Source organism: Salvelinus fontinalis, chromosome 1 (assembly GCF_029448725.1).
Source record: "Salvelinus fontinalis isolate EN_2023a chromosome 1, ASM2944872v1, whole genome shotgun sequence".
Classification (NCBI taxonomy): Eukaryota; Metazoa; Chordata; class Actinopteri; order Salmoniformes; family Salmonidae; genus Salvelinus; species Salvelinus fontinalis.
Window position 1 is genome coordinate 27,248,106 of NC_074665.1, and position 25,341 is coordinate 27,273,446.

The 25,341-nt window shown below is 44.2% G+C and overlaps 1 protein-coding gene across 1 annotated transcript in view; it reads left to right on the forward strand.

The window, feature by feature from the left end:
- Nucleotides 1-293: 293 nt before the first annotated feature.
- Nucleotides 294-25,341, forward strand: part of LOC129851519 (collagen alpha-1(XIII) chain-like) — a 51,049-nt gene continuing 26,001 nt past the window's right edge. Inside the window, exons 1-16 of the mRNA XM_055918145.1 lie at nt 294-314; nt 3,137-3,172; nt 4,813-4,839; nt 11,731-11,781; nt 13,973-14,008; nt 14,644-14,670; nt 14,969-14,995; nt 17,317-17,343; nt 17,489-17,515; nt 17,605-17,631; nt 20,641-20,682; nt 23,115-23,207; nt 23,365-23,406; nt 23,529-23,546; nt 24,168-24,194; nt 24,705-24,740. Coding sequence (XP_055774120.1) covers nt 3,152-3,172; nt 4,813-4,839; nt 11,731-11,781; nt 13,973-14,008; nt 14,644-14,670; nt 14,969-14,995; nt 17,317-17,343; nt 17,489-17,515; nt 17,605-17,631; nt 20,641-20,682; nt 23,115-23,207; nt 23,365-23,406; nt 23,529-23,546; nt 24,168-24,194; nt 24,705-24,740 — 528 coding nt within the window. The 5' untranslated portion in view covers nt 294-314; nt 3,137-3,151. The remainder of the gene's footprint in view (nt 315-3,136; nt 3,173-4,812; nt 4,840-11,730; nt 11,782-13,972; nt 14,009-14,643; nt 14,671-14,968; nt 14,996-17,316; nt 17,344-17,488; nt 17,516-17,604; nt 17,632-20,640; nt 20,683-23,114; nt 23,208-23,364; nt 23,407-23,528; nt 23,547-24,167; nt 24,195-24,704; nt 24,741-25,341) is intronic.

Genomic DNA, 25,341 nt, shown 5'->3' on the forward strand with positions numbered 1-25,341 from the left:
TTTGTTTTCTTATTTTGTTGTGGAATGCGGCCTTTGTTTTCTTTTGTGTCTGCCTGTTATAACTGAACCTGACAAAATACAATGAGCACAGAAAATGACTTTTTAACATACAGTATTGGATACAATCCAAATACTCTGCATTGAGAAAGTTCAATAATGACATAATACTGTAGAAAACGCTCCAAAAACCATTTTATTCTGGCCTGGCTCAGTGTGATGTGAACTCTCTTTGTAATAATGTCACGTTCACTTTTTATGTTGTACCCATTTCTCTCACCCCTTTTCAGGGTCCGCCCGGACGATCAGGCTTTCCGGTAACTGTCTTTTAACTTCCGTCTGTCTGTCGGTCTGTGTGTTTTGAGATCTCTCTGATCTCTCTACTGAGAAGTTGTTTTTGTCCCACTAATTTTTTTCACTAATCAACGAATGATCATTGGAAGAAAAAAAATGCATAGTTGGACAATCAACCAATGAGTGAAAATGTGATTATGACAGCTTCTCAGCTAAAATACCTCAGAGATATCTCCTTAACAGAGAGACTGAGTGCATTATGTGCATACTTTATACACTCCTCTTGTGTGATTGTAATGTCTTTATAGACAAACGGTGCAGCCATTCAATAAGATGTACAGCAGTCTTTACTAATACCTTTTGATTGGACATATCATTTGCATTGAAAAGGTTATGCCCCTTTTCATGAAAGAGTCCATTAGGAACCCAATTTTATAAGAATGAGAGACCTTCACCTAGCATCGCAGACACAAGTGCAGTAGTTTTGTTATCACCTCAGGCCCTCTTTTGCCTCGCTCTTTGCTTTACTGTGTCCCTGTCAGCTTCCTGGTTACCCAGCTCTAACATGACTAACTCCCAACCAGTCAAATCCACATGGTCTCCATCATAGCATGACAATAGGAGGCCATCTTAGAGCTGACCTTTGATCCCAGCTGCCAGTTCTAACCTGTGAACTCCCCTCAGTCCTGTCAGGCTTACTGGTGAAACAGGCCCATAAAACAGTTTGAAGCGGAAGAGAAGGCTCACAGGGTGAGATTTTCAAGGGAGATTAGCTGACAGGTTTTTGTCAAAGTACGGACATGATAAGTTCCCGGATTTTTGATTGATAACACTGTCAAAGAACTGGACATTTTATCACAAGTGCTCTCCTCTCTTCTTGGAAAGGATGTGGTTTTGGAGGGGGAACTCGTCTGCATATAAATCAGTAATGCCTCCCCTTTTTCCATAGAGTGTGGTATATCAGATGTGAGTTTTGAACAAAAGAGCAAAACCACCTCGCGTGATGTTGGAACTCTATACGGTCCTGTCACGCTAACACTTCACTATTTTCTACTTTGTACTTCAAGCCTGCTATATATTCATTTCACAATATCTCCATGCAGCTTCCACTAACTCATTCCCAGTGATTCATTATTCTACAATGACAACCGTCACGTAATTATCACATTACGCCACAAACTCTTAAGATGAGTGTTGACTATCATAATACTTTTAAGCCCTATACATCCTCCTTCAGTCATGCCTCATCTAAAGTAATCCACTGGTCTGAGTGTGTGTATACTGAAGCAGCAGCCGTGCTAGCGGTGGTGAGTGGAGCCGGTCCGTAGAGTGAGAGTGTGCTGGGCTCGAGCATATAGTCCAGCTGAGTCTCATTACTCCTGTTAATACACTTGTAAATCCTCCTGCAGTGCATGCATGCATGCATGTTTGTTCAGTGGGGGGGGGGGTCAGCAGTGTGGTCTGGGACCAGTGAATTTGAGACTGCCGCAGTCCCAGCAACTCTAAATCCCAGGCTGAGAGTGACAGGTGGGATGGAATCAGAGGGGACAGGGGGTGGGAGGTGAGGTAGAAGTGGTCGCCTAAACTCTTGTCTTTTTTAGGGCAACGGACTTCAACAATAGAAGGAAAACACAGTGGGGAATAGAGTGGGGAGTGATCAGATTTCTGTCTGAGATCTCTCGGAATGCTGCCTTGCACAATAACAGACTTGGCTCTGCGCGGGATAAAGGTTAGAGAGCCAGCTGTTCATGTGATGCTCGGGAATCAACAGTTTGAGCGAAAGCTGCATTAAGTGACCATAGGAAGTGGCTCGTTCTGCTCCTTTTAAAGGCATAAAACTGAATATAGGGGAATGTTGAGCAGGTATGATATTGCAAGGCCTTGTCTTGAATCAGAACCTTGGAGAGGGCATATAGAGCCCTGCCTTAAGCCAGAAAACCCTATAGAGACCTGATAGTGATGTTCCAGCATGGGGGTCATTGTTTTTAATCACAGCGAGATTTGAAATAGCTGCCATTCTACATAGCTGTAGAGGTTTTGTTATACTAACAATCTTTTCTTTTTGTTTGTTATTGGGCAACTATTTTTCATTATTTTCTTAAAAATAGCCATCACCTGTGGGACTCGCTAAAAGATAGTCAGCTTTATATTGATGACCACCCATGTTAGGTTAGTACTTAGGTCCATACCATAATGAGGGGGGTGGAGAGAGAGTGGGAGTCCAACCCAGGCCTCTCCCCCCCAACATCCTTCACAGATTCAGGTATCCAGCACATGTTGTGTCGCTGTGCGTTGTAACGACTTATGGGACTTGGCCCCAAGCTGGTCAGCTGGCAAACCTCATCTCTGACAAGCATCTGATGTTTAAGTGATTAGGGGAAAGTTACACAGTATATTAGTGAGTTCTGACATCATGTTTACCTTTATGAACCATTTGTTTCAAACCATCTCTGATGAGGCTTGTTTTCTGACCACCGTTGGTTCACTGCTGCACGGACTTATTTCAATGTCTGGCACACTGTAGCTAACCATGAGGGAAGCTACAGTTTTGAGCATGACTGCATCAAAATAGCTCAACCTACCAGAATGTTTGTGAATAGTTCCAAAGCTATACAGTGGTTTAACTTTACCAAAGTTGACCTCTAAAACCTGACTGTCTGCCATCAATTTAAACACATACATCATCTGTATTTGCTGAGAAGAGCATCATGTAATATTTTGATGGCATGATAGGATGAAAGCTAGCTCAAGGATGGCAAAGTTAACCTGTTGGCTATGATTGTAGTAGTTCTAGAAGATATCATCATTGTTTACCCCTTTCCTCTTGACTTGCGTTGCTTATTAGGGTGACAAAGGAACAATGGGAATTCCTGGAAGAATGGTGAGTGACATGAAAATGTGCAACCAAGTAATGTGTAGAAACAGTCAAAGGGACATTGACCAAATAGAGGACACTTGAGTAGTGTCTTTAAACTTTTAAAGAAAAGACTGAAGAGAAAGGGCACCAAACGTCAAGCTATAACCAGATAAAGGTTTTTCTGACATTTCTGACATTCTTTATTAATTAATATGTTTTGTATATGCATATGTAATTATTATAAACTTTAAAATTGCCCATTGCAGATTGCAACCTTTGGTGCCTGTTCATCATTTATAAAAACGGACATATCACAGAGTATCAAGATATATGAGGATTGGGTTGGGTATATTTTGACATAGCTAAAGATGTGTAGTTATACTGTAACTTGACATGTTTGCATAATGCTGAAAATTCAACTTCACAAACAAAGCTCTTTTATGCGGTCATGTCATTCATAACCGCATATATCACCTAATATTTGCACTTATAGTGTGTGGACATGGCCTGCATTTAAAGCGTCTCGTCATGCTTAGAAAGTCATTTAACAAACATTGTATCATGTTAATGGAGCTGATCTTGTTAGCTGCGTACAAACATGCCAAATCACTGAAATGTCATACTCAAATATCTCAAAAGTCACAGATCAGAAAATGCTCTATTGTTGTGTAATGCATCATCCAATATTCCATTACTCCCTCTCCCCTTCCCACTCTCTCTCAAACTTGTAGCTTTCAATTTATTCATTAATTTAGTAGAACATAATGATGTTGCTATAAAAGCCAATCATTTTTGTATCTATTTTTTTGTGTTAGAAACACAGCTTCCCCATATTTCATATTTGTCGCGTTTTTTGGCTTGATACATATTCACGTTTTTATTATTCCGTGTGTAAACTATATTTTTAAGTTTTTGTCGTTTTTTGGAATGTGGAATTGCCAAGAGACATGCACACATTTTTTTATTTAAAGATGAGGAAAACAGTTTGCACTGACAAGTGAAGGCTCTCCCCCATTTTGCGTGCAGACTTTTTATTTTCTCATTTATTTAGATTTGTTTATTTTAGCTCATTTCAAGGCAATCTTAAACCGCAACATATGGTTAACAGTACCTCGGCTCTCTCTGTTTTGCTGAGTCGTCGCACCGGAGGTGAATTTTCACAAATACGACTCCTGTTTGTGGCCTGAAAATTCTGGCTTTAAAAACACTCCCTCTCCAACGTGGGGCTTTCTGCAGTATCGCTCCAGCTGTGAAGCCCATGCAGAGCACTCAATATTTCACACAGTGTACAGGAGTTAAGCTACTATGTGGTCCTCAAGCACCTCCTCAAAGGAAGTCCTTTTTTTTCTCTGGCTTATCCCACGCTCCCAGCTCACTGCCTCTCCCTTTCCTTCAGTCACTACTACTTCTGTGAGAAAAGTACGTCTCGACACTAGACAGCTCCCCGTGGCCCTAGACTTCAGCCCAGCCAAAAGACCAGCCTCCTCTCCTCTCCCCTCCCTTCCCTTCCCTTCCCCTCCCCGCCCCGCCCCTCCCCTTGACCACTTCTGAGGCTGATGCATGCCCCGTGTCTCTCTGTGCCTGTCTAACCCCGGTTCCTCTCCCTCTCTGTCTCTCTCCTCCTTCACACTTTGCATGCGACTGTGTCTGCTGTGACTGACCAGGGGATAAAAGGATACGCAGGGGAGAAGGTAAGTGTATAGGGACGTCAGTAGGAACAGCCAACCTCCAAAGCCTGCAGGAGAGAAGGCAGGGAGAGAGGCTTCAACAGGCTTAGTGGTGATGGTGGTGGTGGTGGTTAGAAGCACACACTTGTTCACTGTACAGTAGTGTATGGAGGTAATAGTTGATTTATTTCAAGGGCCCTGGGCGTTAGGGTCACATTCTGAAAACCATTTCCCACCCTGGTTGGATTACCTGTGTTTTTTCACTCAATGAAACAGAGTAGCAAATAATTGTCACATAAGAGTCTCAGAGTTCTAATTTAAAGAGCGATTGCCCCTGAAAGGCCATTTTCAAAATGAGAAGTTGTTTGTCTGGCATCGATATGAGTCAGAAACATTTTATTCTATTCTTTATTCTAAATTGACAATAATGTGTAAAAAGCATAATTTTGGTCATAAAGTAATTATCGTCCCAAACAGAGTTTTACGAGGTGATAGGGGGGGGGGGGGGGGGAGAAGGTTATGGAACAGTTTTCCTTGGGTTGGGTTTATTTCAATCTTGCCTAGATGCACCCAGCTAGATGCGCCCATAATGCCCATGGTCAATTTTGTTTGACATTCTATAACCCTACGGGGCTAGTTAGGGACTATCAGTAAATTACACAATGTACATGAGAAAATATTTTTTTATGTCAATAGCTCCTAATTTCAACGACTTGAAAACCATATACAAATATTGAAAGCATTTAATGAGCAGTGGCGATTTAGCAAAATTGTGGGATGCATGTCAGCAAAGCAACTACACAACACTAAACAATATATTAATTGCACTATAACGGTGACAAACTGTGCCCACAAACAGTTAGGGCCTACATAAAGCTGTCCCAACAACAGAGCTTTCCTTTCAGCACCATGGAGTGAATCCTTACCACTGCTACACCTGGCTATCAGCAGAGTCTTGTCTGGCAGCGAAACAGATAATTCAATCTCATTTACTGCCTTTAAAAAAACATGGCTGACTTGCAAAAACAAATGTGGTTTCTGCTGATAATTGAGATGTACAAATTATGGCATAAGGCACAGAGGAGCAGATATAATATATTACAATATTCAATGATTATATTTCTCTAAAACAAGCTATAGGCTACATGTGCACCACCAAGTCAGAACAGTAGTCTAAGTTATGAGGGGGAAAGGGACCAAATTATTAGGGTGAGGCACATGGGCTACTAACAGCTTACTACACAACATACACTTAACGTAATACTTTCTTAGCTACAGTATACATTTTTGGACTCACCTTGTTGGGCTGTGCTCACTTGAACAGGAAGGTTGCATGGTGGTCATCAAACTTTGTCATCAAAGTCTGGCATTCTCTAGATTTATGGTGCTAAAAAGAGACCATGTTTGTACGCGGCTTAATTAACAAACTTTTTTATTTTTATTTTTTTACATTGTTTCATACTGATATGTTACCCGTATTAATGCCAAAATAACATGCAAAAAGGCACAAAATATATATAATATCCCACTATGTCCATGGCGATGCGTTCAAAGGGCACCCCGATGATCGGTAGGGGGACCAGCGGATTTCGGAAGTGTGCTTTTGGGGGCAGTGATTTGACACTCTTGGCAGCTGCGTCAATATTCTTCCACGCCCCTCCTCATCCCGGGCAAGTGGAACCGGGCGGTGATCCGTTCCCGGGTCTTCACCATTCCCAGTTGCGCCCCCAACAGATGGGTGTGGGCCAGTTGAAGAACAGTTCCCACGTACTGTTGGGGCAGCAACAGTACCTTTCAAAGTTCCCCCTGTTGGCGTGACACCTGATACAAAAGGTTATTCTTGATTTGGAAATGGGGGTATTGCCAGTCACTCACCCCTGGAAGTAGCTGGCCATCCACCGCTATCACTTGGGCTGCGGCAGTTTTCAAGTTTGGATCCTCCCCCTGAGCAGTCCCGAACTGTCCCCTCAGTTGGCCCATGGCGGGTGTCCCGACTGGTCCCTCGAAATCGATGAGGGGTAGGATGGACTACTCCTCCATTTTTTCACCAGAAGGGTCGGGTTCCGACACCCCCTGGGACTCCGAATCCAGACCCGTAGATACAGGTTTGTCAACCACTTGCTTCCGGGCCGCGCAGGCTACGGGTCGTCCTCGCTCTCGTCTCCCGCCAGCTCATACCATTTTTCCTCAGATCGTGCCTCCACAGTGCCGCGGACAATCTCGTCCCACGAGAAGGGGTACCGGCAACTCCAGGATGGCACCCACCATCATCTGGCAGCTCCCTTGTGGTGTCACGATGTTGGCCTGTACGGTCAGATACCGCTTGGTGTCACCGTGGACACATGAAATGGACATCTCCCCACCACGTTCGGTCCCCTGGGCCAGCAGGCTCGTGGCTACGAGCGTAATCACACTCCCAGAGTCCAATAGTGCTTCGGTGTCGTGTCTGTTGACTTTCACCGGGACACCTCCTTTGGTCTCCATCTACCTGGGGTCGTCACCGGCGGGTCCGCTCTCCCCCGGCCATCTCTCCATAGGTTTGTGGTCTTTTGGCCCCGCAGACTGTCGGTTTAGGGTATACGGCGGTGGGGGTGTTCTTTCGTCCCCTCGGACGGGCCCCCGATTTGGCCCGGCTCCCCTTCAGCAGTGCCCCGGTGTTCTGATGGTTCTCCACTGCTCCCAGGAGTTCCTCCAAGGTCTGGGGCACACGTAGACTCGCTGCACTCTTCATGTCATGGGGTAGCGCCCGTAAGAAGCGATCCATGACCACTTTGTCTATGATGGAAAGGGTGGATACGTCAGTTAAGAGCCATGTCCTGGTGATGCATAGTAAGTCGCTCATCTAGGGTCGGGGGGAGGCGTCGGCCACGAACCTCCAGTCATCGACCAGTTGGGCTTGATGGGCCAGGCTGTACCCGTAGCGGCTAAGTATCTCTCATTTGAGACCGTCATAGTTAGCCGCCTGTTCGTCGTTAAGGTCACAATAGAACGGAGCCAGCAGACTTGCCCACTTCAGCCTTGGCCATCCTTCCTTCCGTTCAAACGTGCAGAGGTATGTTTCAATGTTGTCGTCCTCCGTTAGCTTGATTAAAAACTGGTTTGGATGTGATTCAGTAGGCGCTCCTCCTTGTAGCTTCCTGATTTCCTCAACTGGGTGGACATTTTGTAGCCTCTGTTCCTCCAGCGTTCGTTCCTGAACCGCCTGTTGTGTTTGTTGGGACTAGATGAACTGAGCTATCTACTTGTCGATGCTGATGCTGCGTAAATGTCAACCCTGATCTGACCACCTTATCAGATCGCCACACATTCTCCACCAATTGTGGCAGACCAGGGGGTTTGGTTACTTCCGGGATGTGAACGACATCAGCTTGTTCGACGCCTACCACATGCCGAGGGTGGACGAGCTTATCGACCAATTGGGAAAGGCCCGGTACATCAGCACCCTCGACCTGACCAAAGGATATTGGCAGGTACCGTTGGCAGCATCCTCCCAGGAGAAGACAGCATTTTCGGGCACCGGGCAGCTTATATCAGTACCGGGTGCTCCCATTCGGTCTCCACGGAGCCCCGCCAGCATTCCAGCAGCTGATGGACCGAGTCCTCCGACCCCACCAACAGTATTCAGTTGGCCTATTTCGATGATATCATCATCCACAGCCAAGGTTGGGAAAAGCATCTGACGCGCCTCCAGGAGGTGCTGGATGCGCTCAGGCAAGCCAGGTTGACAGCGAACCCCAAGAAATGCAAGCTATGGTTTGAGGAGTTGGAGTACCTGGGGTATTTGATCAGACGGGGGAATGTGAAGCCCCAGGAGTGGAAGGTCCAATGTTGGTCCAGACTGATGCATGCAACACGGGACTCGGGGCCATCCCGTCCCACGTACACGATGGGGAGGAGCACCATCATGTACATAAGCCGAAAAAAGTACTTGATTGTCGAGAAAGAGTGTATAGTGGTGAAGTGGGTGCTAGACACTCTCAAGTATTACCTGTTGGGCACCCACTTCACCCTGGTCAAAGACCATGCTCCCCTGGTCTGGATGGCCAGGGGAAGGGACATAAACGATCAGGTCACCAGGTGGTTCTTGTCCCTACAACGCTTCTTTTTTTTCTGTTGTGCACGGGTCAGGGGCGAAGCATGGTAACGCGGATACCCTATCGAGAAGTGAGACATATGTCGCACTGACGATAGCCCCCTCCCCAACAGAGCTAAGGGGAGGGGGGGTGGCGTACCACAGGTTAGCCACCAGCGATGACTCATCGAGGCCGGGTCTCGACGGGCTCTCTGGCCAGGACTAATTTGGGACTGATTGTGGTTGGTGAGTAATCAAGTGGCTGATTGCTCACCAGCTGGACGAGTCCCATAAAGGCACCAGAAGGGCAGCAGATGGAGGTAGGGAATGGGGAAGAGAGGTTACTCCCGTATAGTCACGCTCAGTACCAGAGATAATGGAGGGACCTCGGTTTTGTTCCCCACAGGGTACAGCAAGACCCAGGAGCCCAGAAGACAGTATCCCGGAGGAGGTCTCCTGGAGGAGACCTATTCTTTTCTCTTTGTTTATTATTTAAATAAACACCCTTGAAACCGAGCTAATACAATTCTGTCCGTTTCTGATCTGTGTAAATGTCTTAACCAAACCCCCTGGTCTGCCACAATATATATATTTGTTTTAATTGAACAGGTGCCCCACCTGCCCTGAATGACGGGTCGCCACTGTTAATGAGACAACTAAAAGATGTGCAACATGCAAATATTGTTCCATTTACATTGTGTAATTTATTGACGGACCCTAACTAGCCCCAGAGATAGGCTATCCAATGTCAAACCAACTTTGCCACGGTCGCAGACCAGCCCAGCTGAAGCTAATTGGCGAAAGAAGTTGGCTAGCACTAGCCTAAGCGGCTTCAAGTCAGGTTGCCCAAAAATATACATATTACAGCTTTAAGGCTCCCTCTAGAAAGTTGAGAGACATTTATTGAGATCATGGTTTACTCCAGATACACTAAGCAGATTCCACTAAGATGTAGGTTTCAGAACCCTACCTCAAATTATATACACTGATGACCAATCTGCGTTGGTGGTGGTGCATTGCATCACCATGAAATCTTATTTCCACCTGGAAGTTCTCAATATGTGTTCATTCCCTCAGATGGCCTATAGTATTCTGACCATGCAGACTTTTCCAGTCCACTAAATGGCCACAGTTGCAAAAGCGATCAGATCTGCCCTCTCTTTTGTTCCAATCAAAGCCAGAGGCAACAGCTTTTTGGATTCACTTTCATCAAACCTGAGGTGATATGGGATGTGCAGAGCTGAATGTGCTGCTAGAGGAGAAACATGCGTTGCGTTCTTCACTGTCATACTGTAGAGAGAGGCAAGCTAGCCAAACAACTTCAACATGGCTCAGCTAGTCTGCCTGCCGGTGGAGAACCTCAGGAGTTATGGGTGGACTTGTGAGGAAACAGAAATAGTAACCAAGACTGTAAATGTAGAACCAGACAACGGCACTGGCTTTGGGTGCTCTCAACAGATCTGGGTCCAAAACAATCCAATAGCTTAGCTCATATTTCTCTGCACCAATTGTTTTGGGAGTGTAATATTGCGGCCTGTATCCCCATGTGTGGTTAACTCTGGCTGCCAGGAGAGAGGATGAAGAAACACAGGGGTTAGACAGGGAGGCTTGACTGCAAATCCTCATTAAATATGAAAACATCCTCTCCAGAACAAAGACAGAGAGCCAACACAAGGGGAACCTTAAAACAAATGAGTTCTGCGGGTTTGTGGGTGGGCCGTACTGAATGGGGCAAGTGACTGGCAGAAGACCAGAGAAAAGGAAAACCACGATGAATCGGTTAAGCAGAGAGAGAAGCATTCACCCAAAGAACACTGACTTCATGGGTATGGGAAGATTTAATATTGGAGGAAATGAAATCTCAAAGGCTGTCTCTATTCTTGGTGTTTCATAGTCCTGGGTTGTAAACGTGTGTGTTTGTTTTGAGATGTTTCTGGTCTTAGTCATGATTTTCGGCCTCTTGAGATTGACCCTTTCCAACACCAGTAATCTGACCGCTCTAGAAGGGCATCTGTAGATCTTCACTTGTCCAGTCTGTTGGATCTCTGTATCATGGGAGGAACTGTAAAACCCTGAACTATAGTAGATTCGAAGACCATTTTTCACAGTGGTTTGCCTTTTGGCCACTGTGAGGCACAGGCACCATCAATCCATCTTCTCCAGTAGCGCTGCGAGGCGACAGCACCTAACCAGAGTGTGAAAACAAATACTTCCCGTCCCAAAGTAGGCATTTGTTGAGAAACATTAAAATCACCTGCATTTGTGATGGATGGTTGGGCCATCAAAGATGTCCCAGTGACAGGGTTTCTGGGGCGAAAGCTAATTAGGGAAAGTGCTGGAAACCCGAGCCGGCCCTGTCTGGCCCAAGTAGTTTCTGGGATTGTGCTGCGAGGGTCCGTAGGTCTGTATGGACGGGGCTGACACTGTGCAAATCACCCACTTTGTGCCAGAGGAGCCCAGTGAGTTTTCTTGTGTTTGTACAGCAGTGCTGCTGACCTTCTGAGCGAGCACTGCTGTCGAAGGTTTAAAGTATGCTTCTGAAATTTGAACTTTTGACTTTGCTGAAAACGTATAGAAATATGTTCTAAAGCCTCTTCGCCTGAAACGTGGGAAAGACTAGGTGTGCGTGTGTAGGAACTAGACTAACTGTATGTGTTACAGATGTTAGTGGCTAATTTGAAATAATTTCTCTCATTTACCATTTTATTCATGTACAGTACATATTATACAGAATTACTAGGCAGAACATCTGGTTAGCTGGATAGGACTAGGAGAGAGGTATTATTCCATTATTTTGTTCCACTGTTGGTGCGTCTTCTCACATTCTGTTTATCTCTCCATAGGGAGCGCCAGGGGAGCCAGGCCTGTCTATCATTGGGCCACGAGGACCTCCTGTAAGTGTCTTCACCTCGTCTTACACCTAATAAACCTGTGCATTACCTGTACTGTTAACTGCTGCTTTCAATTCTCCTTTTCAATTCTCCTTACTAAGTCATAAGTCTTCAGTTCAATGACTCATGGCCTGCCACTCTGAATAAGCCTGGCATGATTGTAATGTCATGAATTTGTCAACAGCAGTTATAAAAGAAGTTATCTTGTGAACCCCAGACTCATGACCACATAGCAGAAATGTCAGAGATTCTACATGTCTGCCTGTCAGGACTTTCCAGACCAAGTTGCTGAGCTAGTCCACCACAGAGCTAATGGAGATTGAAAACCGATAATTACAGGTTGTGTGGGAGTACTTTGGCATTGTCTGAGGATGCCCAAGCTTTGATTTGCCTGTAATCTGGATCATTCTGTATTTCATCAGGATGAGAAGTGAAGACATTCCTCTACCTCTTCTACTGTATCCCAGACACCAGAACCCAATGGGACCTATTGTGTTAAATCATTTCTTTTCCTGAGGTGAAATAAGACTTCATCCTGCTTCAACAGCTTTCTTCCCCCTGTTTCTCTTCTTTTTTTTATCAGTAGACGGACAATAGAGGTACTGCGTTGCAACTCAGTTGTGCAATATCCTGATCATGCTGTGAAGAATTGGACATGTTTTAATCTGAGGTTTTCTTGTTCCGCTGTGGTTTTTGGACAGCAAGGTTAAGAGTACCTTGTTGTGGAGCCAATAGACTGGCTGCTCATGAGGAGTAGACATGTGTTTTCCCAATTGACGATTAGTTACATACACTACCTGTGTTCCCACTCCCCTGGCCGGTAATAAGGCATTTATAATGAACATCAGGCTACTGCGGATGTAAAGCCCAGCAGGAGAGTGAAGGAGTACACAGAGAACCAGAAAAACAGGGGCACTTAAAAGGGGGTTTCCCACAGCAGGTGAGGTCGACACAAGAGGCTCTCTCTTGACCTCATGAAAGGGTGAGGAAATTGTTTTGGTGGAGAGAAAAGAGCAGAAATGAAAGCAAGATAACGGTTATTCGGGGAGGTGCTTATATTCGTCCCGTTAACCACAAGGGTGTAATGGAAATGTGTTTCTTGCGTATCCCTACTCCCTCTGAGACACCTGCAGGGAGTGAGTCATGGCCAGGATCACTATTGTCCAGCACCCCTGGAGCAAGTTCCTTAGTTCTTCTACTGTAGTTGTTCTACTGCAACCTGACCACAAGGAAACAAAGGAGAAAGGACCCCTATGGTTATATCCGATTAGTTCTCTATGTTGATAGTAATACACAATGGTCATATTGAATCATACTGTAGACGTATGTTAAGATGTGTTGTCCACATGCAGAATTAGCCCTACTAGTATGAAGAAATAAAACTAAATGTGATAGGTTACTCTTGATAAACCAACGACTGAGTCAGTTGACCATACATACAGCTCAATACTTTTTGCAAGTTCCAGCATAGAAGCACAGCAAGAGAAAAGGGTCCCATGTTGTGAATTGTATTTGATCACACTGCATTCTCAGTGTTCCAGATCCTCTGTAAGGCTCATGTGCAAGGCATGTACAAGCCACATCCTTTTGCTGTCTTTCCGAAACAGACAATCCCTTCGGGAGGGAAAACATGCATAGTCCCCAATAACTACTCCGGTCCCAGACATTTCATTAGGGACGTTCACCTCTCCCTAATTTTGTCTATACGGCCCTCCTTCTCTTTTTCCCTGGGATATTGAATGGCCTCCTCTAGTCCCACAGGCCGCGTAGCATATCCAACACCCAGTTCAGAATGTTTTCATCCAAACATTTTCCCTAATCGTTGTTGACTTTTACTCATTCGGCTTGTTTGACTTTCTCTCTTTCGCAGTCAATCTTTATTCGATCGGAAAGCGCCAACCGTTGTCTCTTTCATCCCTCTAAAACTCTTTCCAGTGTTGTGTTTCGCCCTCTTATTCCCTCCTGTTTCGAGAGTCAGTTGGTTTTCCCTCCGCAACCCACACAGAAGGCTCTCCCCGTGGCCTGTGGTATCACTCCCTCTGTCAAGGTCTGTTATAGCGCTGCCCAAATGTATTGCTGTGGAAGAGAAAAAACGGTACCCTCTCACACTGACCCTCTTTCACCAGAGTTTCATGTCAATCTGTCAGCGGAACAAAAAATGTTTAACTCGACATCTATTTCTGACTCTCTATAGGGACAGCCAGGAACAAGAGGCTTCCCAGGCTTCCCGGTAAGACTTTGCAGCTTCCCCAGTTAAAGTCTTTATAAACGGTGTTATAATGTTAGGGTACTATTTTACAAGTGGAGCTTTATTACATAGTTGGAGCTCCCAAATGTCAGACGGTTAGATGTTTCATGGCTGGCAATCTCCCGTGGGCAGATTCTGCATAATCACGCAGCTGACCAAATTACACGAGAGTTTACTTCTGGGTAACCGAGATTACATGGCTGGTTAAGTGCATAAGTGCCTTGATCATTGGTCTTGTTTTATTCAAATCTATAGCCAGTCTACTGTCTCCTTTATGCCTCCTCATCGGGAATAGAGCCTTGTCCAATAGCAAAGCTGGCCCTTTATGGTTTAACATGGCCGTTTTGAAGTGTGTGTCAAGTTTGCTGCATCTTAAGTCACTATAATTTCCCTTAAAGTCCCTTCAGAAATGTTAATGGTTCTTTGTCACCGGCTAGACTCACCATGCCACTTACTCCTGCAGAACACAAAACATCCACTATATCCTCAATTTCCTTGACCTGGAAATACCTTTCTTCCCCTTCATAAGGAGTTTCATATCATTGCTGTGGTCTGTGCAGCTATATTAGCTGCTATTAACCTGTGTTTAAATGTCTTCCCCTCTCTTTTTATCCTAGGGTCCGATTGGGTTGGATGGCAAGCCCGTGAGTTTCGCCCCATTCCTGACAAATGTTGAATAATTGAGTAATTGAAGTACTTTAAAAGCCCAGAATCCACCACCTTATGATGATGATGATGATGATGATGATGATGATGGGGATAATTAAGTTAATAATGATTAGGGTCATTATTGTAATAAAATCTCTATTAGTAACATGATTGTTATTATAGGAAGGAGGTAATAGTGTTATGGATATTTCTTAAACGTTTTGCCAAGATACTCAAGTAGAGGCTTGCTTTGATTATTTTACCACATGCATTCACTCTTTTATGCTCACACAGGGACAGAACGGCTTGAAAGGAGACTTGGTAAGTGGTGTTGTCATTTTGCACACCGTTTTGCAGTTCATGTAAACAGCGTAGGCCTATTGCTGTCTGCACTCCTGTACTTGCAAAGGACGTAAACTCACACTCTTTATGTGTTTCGAATGCCCTACAAAATAAGATCGCCATGAACGTGCAGGTCAGTAAATTCTGCCTATGCACCATTTGTTATCCATGTGACCATCTTAGCAAGTTGTTTACCTTGTGTCCTGAGTGAAGCCACAAAATGAATTGGGAAAACACTGTTGTGGCCTGATTTATTTGGATAGTAATGGGATAGAACACATGAATGATCGGCTATGAAAAGCCAAATGACATTTACTCCTGAGGTGCTGACCTGTTGCACCCTCTACAACCACTGTGTTTATTATTATCTGACCCTGCTGGTCATCTATTAACGTTTGAATATCTTGGCCATGTTCTGTTATAATCTCCACCCGGCACAGCCAGAAGAGGACTGGCCACCCCTCAGAGCCTGGTTCCTCTCTAGGTTTCTTCCTAGGTTCTGGCCTTTCTATGGAGTTTTTCCTAGCCACCGTGCTTCTACATCTGCATTGCTCGCTGTTTGGGGTTTTAGGCTGGGTTTCTGTATAACTCTTTGTGACATCGGCTGATGTAAGAAGGGCTTTATAAATAATTTTGATTGATTGATTGATTGATTGATTGATTGACAGCAGTGGGCTGTCTGTTTTAGTGACAGGCAGAACGTATGTCAGTTGATGGGATCTTCAAATGGGAGTTGGAACTGACTGAGATAAAACACAGAGGAGCAAAGGCAAACAATAGTTAGACTTGTCCGTTTCATGCATATGGTGATACAACTTATTTCGAGAGTCCAATTCAGTGGAGTTTTCCAAGAATACACTGAAATACACCTCTAAATAAACAGTATAAAAGAACAATGAATGAAACAGACAGACCATAGAAAGCAGGAATGGATAAATGGCAAACCATAAAAACCTCCAAAAGAATCACCCCAAAATGACCTATTTTGGCTTCCACTGAGGTGCCAGGGGATTGAGACTTCAATTCCCCCCATAACTCTGACACCTTTATAGGCCCTAATGAATCCTGTGGAGCTCCCTGTGAGGCTTCTGAATATGACACAATGACTGTTGAACGTCGTGTACCCCTTCACCTCCAGCCCTGTGACCGCTGGACCGATCTCATCTAGGACCTTGAATCCCTCTTTTATTGATAACGTTCCTCTCTTTTCTGAAGCCTCGCCTCCTTTTTTTCATTGGCAAGAAAGACACATTCACTAAAGACTATATTCTTCTTGGACGATGGTTGTGGTACCCCTGGAAGCTGTTTCTTCATCTAGTACTCCAGGTCTGACTTTTATCAGGCCAGCTGCCGATTTTAGAGGTCTTTGTGTCTCCGTTAGAAAGCCATTGCTCTTTGTTGGATTTGGAGAGTTATCACGAGGGGCTTTGTTTTATTAGGGGGTTATTCACGTCGGCAGCCTCTCGCTCGGAGCGTGTTTGGAGCGCTGCCTTCCTCCAGAAGCTGACATGCTGAGAGGCAGCCTGGGCCAACACAAATGACATGCCTGTCCGGGGCCATGTGGGGTGGATAATTTTCGATGTTGATTAATGTTCATTGAATGAGACCCTTTTCCTCTCCTCCCACTCCCCTTCCCCCAACAACTGTTTTTAAACGTTGTTTCCGTTGAACATGCCGTACAAAAAAAGGCATTTCAATTAACTATATGAAGTGCCTGGATCCTCCTTTCTTTTTGATGACCAATTTACCCCTTTTACCAAAGAGAACTTTCTGTCTACCAAGATCTACTAGTGTGTACCTCAGCAGCGCTTCCCTTCCTCCTCCCTTTTTTTTCTACAGCTGTCAATCATCATTTTAAAGGGTACTGAAGGCCAGTCTGTTAAATGCACAGATGAAATCTTTCCAGTCTCTACAATGCCTTTATGGAACTCCTATGCACCAGGGTCACAGTCATGGAGTGTGCTTGATGTGTCCAACTGTGTACCACTGGCAGATGTTAGACAGCTCTCCCCAGGCCTCGATGTGTAGTCAAACAGAGCAGAGCAGGCTATGACAAGTGATTGGTACAGTCCTTTGGTTGGTTTGCCTATTGCTTGGATCTACACTTTATTTGAATTCTCCTCAAGTTTGTTTTGATCATTTCCATTGATCCTCTTAAAATATATTTGAATGCATCTGCAGTAAAATGATTAAAGTTGCATTTATAAAACGCAAATGATAGTTTGATGACATGATGTTTTTACATGGTTTTAATCTCTTGATCATAGATTGATATACCGGTACTGTTTATTGCTTTTTAGGGTCAACGTGGTCCTAAAGGAGTTGCAGTAAGTTATTTTTTCTTTTCAGGTTTGGCAGCTTTTCTGTTATTTGACATTAGTTGATTAATGCGTCTGTCTCTCTTCACAACAATCTGTTCTCTTCACTCATATCCTTTCTCCTTCTTTGCCATTTTTTTTTTTTACTTACTAGGGTGAACCTGGTCTGAAAGGGGAAAAGGTGAGTTTGTGGTATAATCCACTATAACGCACCATAAAAGTGTTCATTACATAATCACTCTAACTCACGATCCATCTCTCTCTCTCTAGAGCGTATGTGGAGACTACATTCACAGGGTAAGTGAGTCATTAACTGTATCTCTGTGTTACTACAGCAACATTAGGGTCATATTGATTCATGTTAAAGGCCCAGTGCAGTCGAAAACGTGATTGTCCTGTGTTTTATACAGTGCATTCGGGAAAGTATTCAGACCTCTTGACTTATTCCACATTTTGTTACGTTACAGCCTTATTCTAAAATGGATGAAATCGTTTTTTCCCCCCTCATCAATCTACACACGATACCCCATAATGACAAAGCAAACACAGGTCTTTAGAAACGTTTGCACATTATTATTTTTTTACAAAAATAGACAAAACATTTACATAAGTATTCAGGCCCTTTACTCAGTACTTTGTTGAAGCACCGATTACAGCCTCGAGTCTTCTTGGGTATGATGCTACAAGCTTGGCACACCTGTATTTGTGGAGTTTCTCCCATTCTTTTCTGCAGATCCTCTCAAGCTCTGTCAGGTTGGATGGGGAGCGTTGCTGCACGGCTATTTTCAGGTCTCTCCAGAGATGAGGAAAAAATGTATTTAATCAATTTTAGAACAAGACTGTAAAGTAAACAAAATGTGGAAAAAGTCAAGGGGTCTGAATACTTTCCGAATGTACTGTATATACGCATTTCCACAATATGAGGTTGGAATAATTCTGTGAAAATGATGATAACGCCCTTTTAGTGTAAGAGCTGTTTGAAAAGACCGCCTGAAATCTCTGCCTATTTTGGTGGGAGGGAGTTTTGACCTGCCTGGTGACATCACCAAGTGATAAATCAGTTAATAGACCAATGAGAAAGAGAGTTCCAAACCTCTCTGCCAATAATAGCTAGTTTTCAGTTTTCCCCTCTCCACTCAGATCACTCCCAGACAGCCCAACAAAATACTCGCTTGAGAAGTTGCTCTTTGCTATTTTTGTTTATTTTTTACCATTTCAATTGAAAACACTCATAGTACGATACTTAATTGATTACCCAGAAATCGATATTGAGATAAAAAGGCTGCATTGGACCTTTAATAAAGTGACTATATCATCTAGAATTACCATACTGAACTGTAATAATTTTGTTTTTGGAAAAATTGCTCCTCAGTGATCTCTTACAGTAGCACCACAGTGGATGGTGCTAAAATGTGCTTGTATGCTAACTTACATTCTCTTTGGTGTTCTCTGTAGCAAATAACATTGTATTCTTCACAGGTACAGACGTAAAACAAAGTGAATTGTGGGTCTGCGATGTAACATCAGAGTATGTTCAAATGACAGAAAAGAGGCCTGACAAATGAGTCTATGATGGGTAGCACATGCAACACTGAGGCAGGCATCCCCATGAGGCAAATCAGGCCATCTCTCAGGGGCTTGGCTGTTTGAGTTTTAACAAGGCAATTACTGACAGCATGCTGGAGCATACACTACATCATTGTTTCCCAACCCTGGTCCTCCCGTACCCTCAACAGCACACATTTATATTGTAGCCCTGGACAAGCACGCCTGATTCAACTTGTCAATTAATCATCAAGCCCTGAATGAGTTGAATGAGGTATGTTTGACCAGGGCTACAATGATAATGTCTACTGTTGGAGGTACTGGAGGACCAGGGTTGGGAAACACTGCACTACAAGATAAGGGTCTATGTGTGGGGATGCCAAGAAAAAATACTCTTCTGTGCGTTAAGGGATTGTTCAGATAGCTCATTCCATGTCCAATGTAATTCAACCTCCCACTATTCAATGGGTGCTATAAAGACTTGTTGTTGTTATAAACTCTTGTTGCACCAGTAAAGAATATGTATGAAGGACCTCATAACAACAACTCAAAGCATGTGGAAAATAATACTTATTTCATATACTCTGCCAAATGCTTTGGCTAAATAAACAAGTGCAGCAGAGAATGTATAGTTGAGAGGGAGCAGGTCAGAGCATTTGGGGGTTGTTTAAATCCTTTAACCTGTGCTGGAGCCCCCGCCATGCTGTTCGCCCCCTGGCGCACACTGCATGGGAAGTCCTTGCCAGCGGGTGGTTCCACTCAAGTCCTCCTTGTCCTACAGGGGGAACCAGGAGGGGGGTGTAGGCTCAGGCTGGATGCTGTTCGACAGAGTGGTTTCAGGAGTGAGACAGTATATCAACAGTTATTCTATGTGGGTGTGTGGCCTCTGTACAGGATCTTCCAGTGAAAACCCTGGCTGCTATACGCTCCAGTCAGTTTGCGGGTAACCCCAAAACTGTGTCCCAGTTGTGTTGCAAAGATAGGCAATGCTCCACTCGCAGGTGCTCCTCCGTTCTCCCCTACTCCTCCCCTCGTTTCTGGAGTCAACAGGCTACAGGAGAGTAGTGCTGTTCTCCAAACCAGGCCTATTTCTCACACTGTCCACTGATTATCTATCTTCAGATTGAACATATTATGACAGACTTCAGGCTTCAACTTTCAACTCTTTTTTTTCTCAATTTGTTCTATTTCTGATTGCCAGAAACTGCACCACATGTTGTCATTTACTCTATGACCACTGTATGTGGTAAACATGTTTTTTTTGTGTCAAATAAGTGTCACTCTAAAGCTATTTTACTTCTTCGGTCAAATTTTTGGTTTAAGTTTAACTTGGTGCATCTTGGGTGTGTGGGTGTGTATGGTGGATAGCTCTGATAGCGGTGGGGGGGATAACAACACACGTGTCTACTTTTCATGTATTTCCTCCTTCTCCCTGTCTCTACTTCTCAGTAATGACATACAGTACTGTATATATTTCCTCATTGATACCTCAGCATACAATTTTACTTGATACATTTTATGTTAACTTAACTTTAGTTTCAAACGTCATTGCCACTGAAACATTGCTTTGGCAAGGTCTGAGGACATTATTTTTTTTATTTTTTTAACCAAAACCTCAAGTTGGAAATGTATACCGTATGTAAAAAAAAAAAAAAATAGGCAAGTTGTACAGTGCAGGTTCTATGCAGAAAGCAATGGGACCATACAGTATTCTTCACCTCTTTTAAAACTGTGCCTGATAATACTGGTGAATCTCAACAGAAGCGGCGTATTGTACAGCCTTGTGTTGGAGGATTGGCCACAGTAAGTCTGTGAACTGTACTCTCTCTCTCTGGCAAGACTGAATCCTACCTGATCTCCACTCAGCTGCAACAGGACAGGGGCCAGGAGTAAAGTTGATCTGGAAGATTGATGTATAAACAACTCAACTGCTGCCCCTATGGTCTTACAAGCACTCAAAAGGGCTGCCTGATGTTAAGTAAACTGACAGCGTCCAATCTGGTCAAAAACCAATACCTATTCAATTACCAGTAACCAATCTGACCATGGAGGGCACATCAACCCTCCCCTTTGACACCAACTCCTGCCCCCCTAATTTGCCCTGTTGTTACTCTTTCTCTCCCACCGGCTCTCTCTTCTCTCCCCGCCTTGACAATTTCTTGCTTTTCATTCTCATGTTTTGTTTTTATTTCTCTCTTCTTCCCTTCCCAAACCCAACCTCCCCCCCTTCTCTTCAAATTCTGTTCTGTTTCCTTTCCCTGGCCTCCCGGTGAACTTGTTGCCACGTGACTCTCTTACATCGCTGGCCACCTGTGCTTTGTGACCTCAGCAGATGTTGCCCATCCCCATGCGAAACATGCCCCCAATAAACCCTGTAATCCTAAAGCGCCTCAAGGTACATTTCTCTATGCCCCTTCCTGCCCGTTTTTCCTCCTGGATGCTAACCGCCGTCGACTTCCGCCAACCCCCCCATAACCCACCGCTAACCCGTTATGGCACCTGTGTGTCTCAAACCTGAATTCTGTGATAGGAGGAAAAGGACAGAGTCTGAGACACAGTTGGAACAGTTGATAGATGTAGTTGGAATCCTAAAAGAGAAACAAATCAGTAGTATTTACTTTGAACATATTCGTGACTATAGAGGGTTAAGGGTAAAAACAGATACATGCAGTAGATTCTATAAATAGCCTGGGTTTCAAGGCCCATTTAAATTCCATTAACGTAAATGAAATGTCGAAAGAGCCCAATTTGGCTCTTCCACAAACCCTGCATTGCTGTGGGAAAGAATGCATTTTTGGGGGGGCAAAACATTAAAAGCTTCTATGATTTTCATAACCTTAGCAAAGATATGAAAAGAACAGGAAAGAAAAGTTACCTTTTCTGTCAGGAAGTGAGTTTTCTCCAATCCTCTTTGTGGACTTTCACCCTGGCTCTCTGAAAGGACCTTTGTCCCTCCCTGTGCCCAAAACCCTGCCGGCCCTGTTAGAAAGAGGGCCCCTGGCACAGGTGGACCTCTGTTGGCATCCCTCCTCTATCTTGTTTTGGCCAGGTGTGCAGTCTCGCTGTGCCAGGATAGAGTACCTTGTTTGGAGACAATGCTACACACTGTGGTAGAGCCATCACTAAAGACATAGAGGGGAATTTACCACCCAGACCCAGGCCGAATTGGCTCTGTTTTTTAAATTGAACCCCTGGAATCAGTCCTGTGCAGCATAACGGAATGTGTTCATTTCATGGAAGCACATCCGGATCATAAATCATGGCCAGACACATACTGTCAAGCATGGGATGGATCAAATATGGATCTAATGTGGATGGATGTGTTCCGGATGATCAAGAGCCTCGATGTCTGGCCTGGCAACAGAGGCTCAGCTTGAGCTAAAGATGGGGTCCTTGCAAGCGTTAGTGTAGCCTACTCCACAGTGATTATAGGGAGTGTTTGAATTCAAGGCCAGGATTTTGTATTGTGACTTTTCTAAAGTTAGACCACAAGTACAGTAATACATCATCCGTTTGGGTATTTGTTATGTCATATCTAGTCATTCCTTTGAATAAATACTAAAATGACCGTGGAGATATCCAGAAATGTGGTTTTAAAGCCAATAAATACATTTCTAAGAGAGTTCGCCATTGAATATTTTTTGGTCAAATAACGAAATAGATGGTTTGACATAATCATTGGGATGATTATGAGCTCTGCTAGACTCTAGAATGTTAAGACAAGTTGAGGTGTAGGCCTCTTTCCTCTTCTTATCTGTTCCTCGTTGTAAATACAATATTTGACTTTTGGGATTTTGTTTAGTCTTCTATTTTGTGTTGGATATTCCCCCTGGCTCACAGTTGAGTTGCCTCAGGGTAACAATAAAGAAAGAGCAGTTGGAGTTTTTTTTTTTTTAAGTAACATGTCACTCAAATATCCTAAGATGCCACAGAAAAGATGACTTGTGCCCTTGTTATGTCAATGAGTTGGTATTGTTAAAAACAAACTGGTTTTGACAGAATGAACATTTGAAGGACACAAAAACACAAAACATATCCTCATTTGAATTCAAAGTGGTATTCTCTCCAAACGTGGTGCTCAATGAAAAGAAACACCCTTAAAACCACCCTATAGGCCTTGATTCCTGCTAATATTGCCCGCCATAAAATTCCCAGCATGTGTAGTGCTGTGATGTGTTGTGTTGGCATGGCCTGGCCTGGCATCGACTGGCAGATGGTAACTGAAGGTTTCTCAGCAGGGCGAGCCTGGAGCTCAGGGCCCACCAGGACCTCCCGGCCCTCCAGGGCCCTCAGGGACCTCTGGACTGAATGGTGCTAGTGGACCGCCGGTGAGTCCCCTCAGCCAGCTGACCACCACCATCAGCACTGGACAAGTGACTGTATTGGGGAAGAGGCTATGGCCATTGAAGTGGAAATGTTATGAGTGTTTGCCCAGAAAATGACTGTAATGTATCTGTGATTTATTTTTGTGTTAATCTGGTGTAGGGTAAACCTGGTGAACCAGGAAAACCTGGGAAAGATCTAAGGGTGAGTTTGTTTCGCCTCTTGCGTTTGCCGGGACTTATGTATTTTCCTAATAGAAAGAGTCAATGGAAATCTGGTGTTGACATGCTTGTGACTTCTTAATGTTCCTTCCCCATCTTCTCCAGCTCCTACCAGGGATGAAGGTAAACATGATTTGTATTTTCCGTAATCAACACCACTATACATATACGTAATCACAAATGGACATGTATTGCCACTACTTTTAGCTGCACATACTGTATTAAACGCAAACGCTCCGTGATTGGCACACATCTCTCAATTGTCCAAGTGTAGCTTCCAGACTTCCTGTATCTGCAGACCAATTCATGTTGGGAAGCCTACATTTGTGTTCTCTGCATTGCTATTGGACTAGCGGACTATATTTCCCTTGATTACATTCATGGCCATGGATTATTAAGAACGGGGAATTTAGATTGTGGGCCATGGAAACAGACAGGGTCTGTAAAGCAGCACGCCCAACAAACTTCTCCATAAAAATGTAAACCGAGTTCATATCACAGCGGGAAGTTGAAAGAAATGTGCCCTGTAACTTCTGATTGGGCTTTCACAGCGAGGAATACCTTCCCCTCAACTGGGCTGTGGCGAAATATGGCCATCTAGTTGGAAACAAGTCTTTGAACTCCCCAAATTGAATTGAAGCAGTGCATACTCCGTTGTTGACCCTTGCTTGTAATGAAAGAGGAGGCGTAACTACAGTACATGTGTTGTCTGTTACTGTAATATGAATCTTTCTGTCATTTCAGGGTGAGCCAGGCATGGCAGGAATAAAGGTAGGTTGTGGATCTCAATTAAAGCTTAAATCCATAGTTCAATTGAAATGTGTGGTCTCCGGGAATTCATAAATTGTGCATTGCATGATTTATAGGTATTCACGAGAGCGGAAAAGTAATGGCCGTCTGTTTTTCCTTTAGTAGTGGAATTTTATTTTTGATGAATCCATCTGCTTTCAAGCACCCGAGGCAGAAGGAAGATATATTTCATGTAATCATCCCACGACTTGATTGAAAAATCCGCTGTTTGCGGCTTGTCAGAACTGTTACACTCAGATAATGAATGTGCTGATCACCAATGGGCTGCGTCCTCTAGCAGACGTTGCAGAATACAGATAGGAACTTGCGAAATCCAGTTGAAAAGGAAGAGTTAGGTGGATTATACACAAGTCATTGTGATCTGTCTTGCTGCCGTCTGCAGTTCTACATCGCCTTTTCACGCTTCTATTTTCACCCTCCTCTTTCTCATTCTGTCTGTCTCCGTTTCACCTTTGTGTCTTTCTTCCATAGGGTGATGTTGGCCCCGCTGGTCCTGAAGGCCCCAAGGTATTGTTATGAACAATATTACCTGTTGATCAGTCTCATTTGACCTGTTCCACTCACTACACTATCAGCAGGACCAGGAATCAACACGTAACCATTCCTGTACCTCAGTGTACTTCCTGTGTCAATGGTATAGCACAGGTTTTGTATTTAGAGCTTAAACTGCTCACAGTCAATTCTAAATTCTATTTATAAACCTCAGGCCCGACTGCAGCCTGTCTCGCCCCTAGCCATGGGCCCTCTCTCCCTCTGCTTGTATCATTTCCTTTAGTATTATACTATACTGTATAGGACATCCAAGGATGGTCCCATACCATTATTGATCGAGGGAGCATTCCTCTCCTACATACACACCCACACACACTCCCATTGGGTGGCTGTTAGAGCTAACATTGGCTTTGAAGTGCTGCATGGGGCATGAGAGCCGTGACTCTTAAACTCTCCACGTGTCTGTCCTTCTCCACTTTTCCATGGCTTAATGGACTTCCTCTGGTGGGCTCACTCTCACAGCCGCTGCCCTTCACTGAACTTGGTTCAGCCTGCACACAGCGTGACTGCATAGAGAGGGGGGGGGGGGGGGTGAATGTGGCTCCCAAGTGGCGCA